Consider the following 2,459-nt stretch of genomic DNA (forward strand, 5'->3'; position numbering starts at 1 on the left):
CTGCAGGTACCTGGTAAATCTGGGCTGTATCAAACCCCTGTGTGATCTGCTGACAGTGATGGATTCCAAAATTGTCCTGGTGGCTTTGAACGGGCTGGAAAACATCCTGAGGTTGGGAGAGCAGGAGGCCAACCAGAGCGGGACCGGGATCAACCCCTACTGCAGCCTGATCGAGGAGGCCTATGGTGGGTTGGGAATTTGGATGCTTTTCCCCTCTTTTGAGGGGTTTTTGATATTCCCAAATTGCCAATATTTGTTCCAGAATCTTTTTTGATAATCCCAAATAGTCAGTATTTGTTCCAGAATATTTTCAAACTCATTTATGGGTGCATTTCCCCTCTTTTGAGGGGTTTTTGATATTGCCAAATTGTCAATATTTGTTCAAGAATCTTTTTTGATATTCTCAAATAGCCAATATTTGTTCCAGAATCTTTTCAAGCTCATTTATGGGTGCTTTTCCCCTCTTTTCAGGGGTTTTTGATATTCCCAGATAGCCAATATTTGTTGCAAAATCTTTTCAAACTCATTTATGGGTGCTCTTCCCCTCTTTTGAGGCGTTTTTGATATTTTCAGATTGCCATTATTTGTTCCAGAATCTTTTTTTATATTCCCAAATAGCCAATATTTGTTTCAGAATCTTTGCAAACTCAGTTTGGATGTTTTTCCCCTCTTTTGAGGGTTTTTTGGTATTCCCAAATAGTCAATATTTGTTCCAGAATATTTTCAAGCTCAGTTTGGATTTATGGAGTGATGAGTTTGGGTGCTTTTCCCCTCTTTTGAGAGGTTTTTGATATTCCCAGATAGCCGATATTTGTTACAGAATCTTTTCAAACTCATTTATGGTAGGTTGTGATTTTGGGTGCTTTTCCCCTCTTTTCAGGGGTTTTTGATATTCCCAAATTGCCAATATTTGTTCCCGAATATTTTCAAACTCATTTATTGAGGGATCAGTTTGGATAAGATAAAATTCTTTCAGGAAGAAGGATGGAAAGTAGATTTCTCTATTTCATCACCCTTTTTCCTCCTCAAAGATTTGAATAAGATAGAATTCTTTGAGGAATAGTGACAAGGATGGAGAGTTGATTTTCTCCATTTCATCCCCTTCTTTTTCTCCCCAAAGTTTTGAATAAGATGGAATTATTTCAGAAACAGTGACGAGGATGGAGAGTGGATTTCTCTGTTTCATCCACTTTTTTCCCCCCCAAAAGGTTTAGATAAGATAGAATTATTTCAGGAAGAGGATGGAGAGTTGATTTCTGTTTCATCCCTTTTTTTTCCTCCCCAAAGGTTTGGATAAGATAGAAATCTGCTCTCAGGAAGAGGGATGAGGATGGAAAGAATTCTGTGTTTCATCCCCTTCTTTTTCTCCCCAAAGTTTTGAATAAGATCAAATTCTTTCAGTGACAAGGATGGAGAGTTGATTTCTCTGTTTCATCCACTTTTTCCTCCCCAAAAGGTTTAGATAAGATAGAATCATTTCAGGACAAGGATGGAAAGTGGATTTCTGTGTTTCATCCCATTCCACTCTTTTTCTCCCCAAAGTTTTGAATAAGACCGAATTCCTTCAAGGATGAGGATGGAGAGTTGATTTTCTCAGTTTCATGCCCTTTTTTCCTCCCCAAAGTTTTGAATAAGATCGAATTCTTTCAGTGACAAGGATGGAGAGTTGATTTTCTCCCCTTTTTTTTCCCCCCAAAGGTTTGGATAAAATCGAATTCTTTCAGGAAGAGAATGGAGAGCTGATTTCTCAGTTTCATCCCTTTTTTTCCTCCCCAAAGGTTTGGATAAAATTCTTTCAGGAACAGTGACGAGGATGGAGAGTTGATTTCTCAGTTTCATCCCCTTTTTTCCTCCCCAAAGGTTTGGATAAGACAAAATTCTTTCAGTGACGAGGATGGAGAGTTGATTTTCTCCCCTTTCTTTCCTCCCCAAAGGTTTGGATAAGATCGAATTCCTGCAGAGCCACGAGAACCAGGAGATCTACCAGAAAGCTTTTGATCTGATCGAGCACTACTTTGGGGTGGAGGACGACGCTGCCGTGGCTCCTCAGGTGGATGAAAACCAACAGCAATACATCTTCCAGCAAGCTGAGGCCCCCATGGAAGGATTCCAACTATAATTTTGGGATGAATCCCCTCGGGAAAAAAAAAAACCCAAAAAAAAAATCACCACAAACTTTTTCTGGAAAGTTTGGGAAGAGCGGCTGCCGGTCCTGGCTGTGGGGAAAAGCTGGACGTGTGCACTCCACCTGTTTTAGGAAAACTCTGCAAAAAAAAGAAAACAAAAAACAAAAAAAAAATATACAAAACAACGCTTGATCCTCCCAGAAAGAAGGGGATTTTTTTTTCTGGAGGCAGGAAGGACACGGAGGTGACACAGGTGGCACCTTTTTTGGTGGCTTCTTCTTTGTGGTTCTTCCCTCGGGTTGGGTGAGGACACGGAGAGAGGAGGGAGCTGCT

General features: G+C 40.4%; 1 protein-coding gene across 1 annotated transcript in view; it reads left to right on the forward strand.

Moving 5' to 3' along the window:
* Positions 1-2,453, forward strand: part of LOC130588288 (importin subunit alpha-5-like) — a 5,459-nt gene extending 3,006 nt beyond the window's left edge. The window contains exons 2-3 of the mRNA XM_057389227.1: positions 7-185; positions 1,935-2,453. Coding sequence (XP_057245210.1) covers positions 59-185; positions 1,935-2,119 — 312 coding nt within the window. The 5' untranslated portion in view covers positions 7-58 and the 3' untranslated portion in view covers positions 2,120-2,453. The remainder of the gene's footprint in view (positions 1-6; positions 186-1,934) is intronic.
* Positions 2,454-2,459: the final 6 nt, after the last annotated feature.

Source organism: Malurus melanocephalus, unplaced genomic scaffold, assembly GCF_030028575.1.
Source record: "Malurus melanocephalus ecotype Western Australia unplaced genomic scaffold, MMel_1.1 scaffold_4129, whole genome shotgun sequence".
NCBI lineage: Eukaryota > Metazoa > Chordata > Aves > Passeriformes > Maluridae > Malurus > Malurus melanocephalus.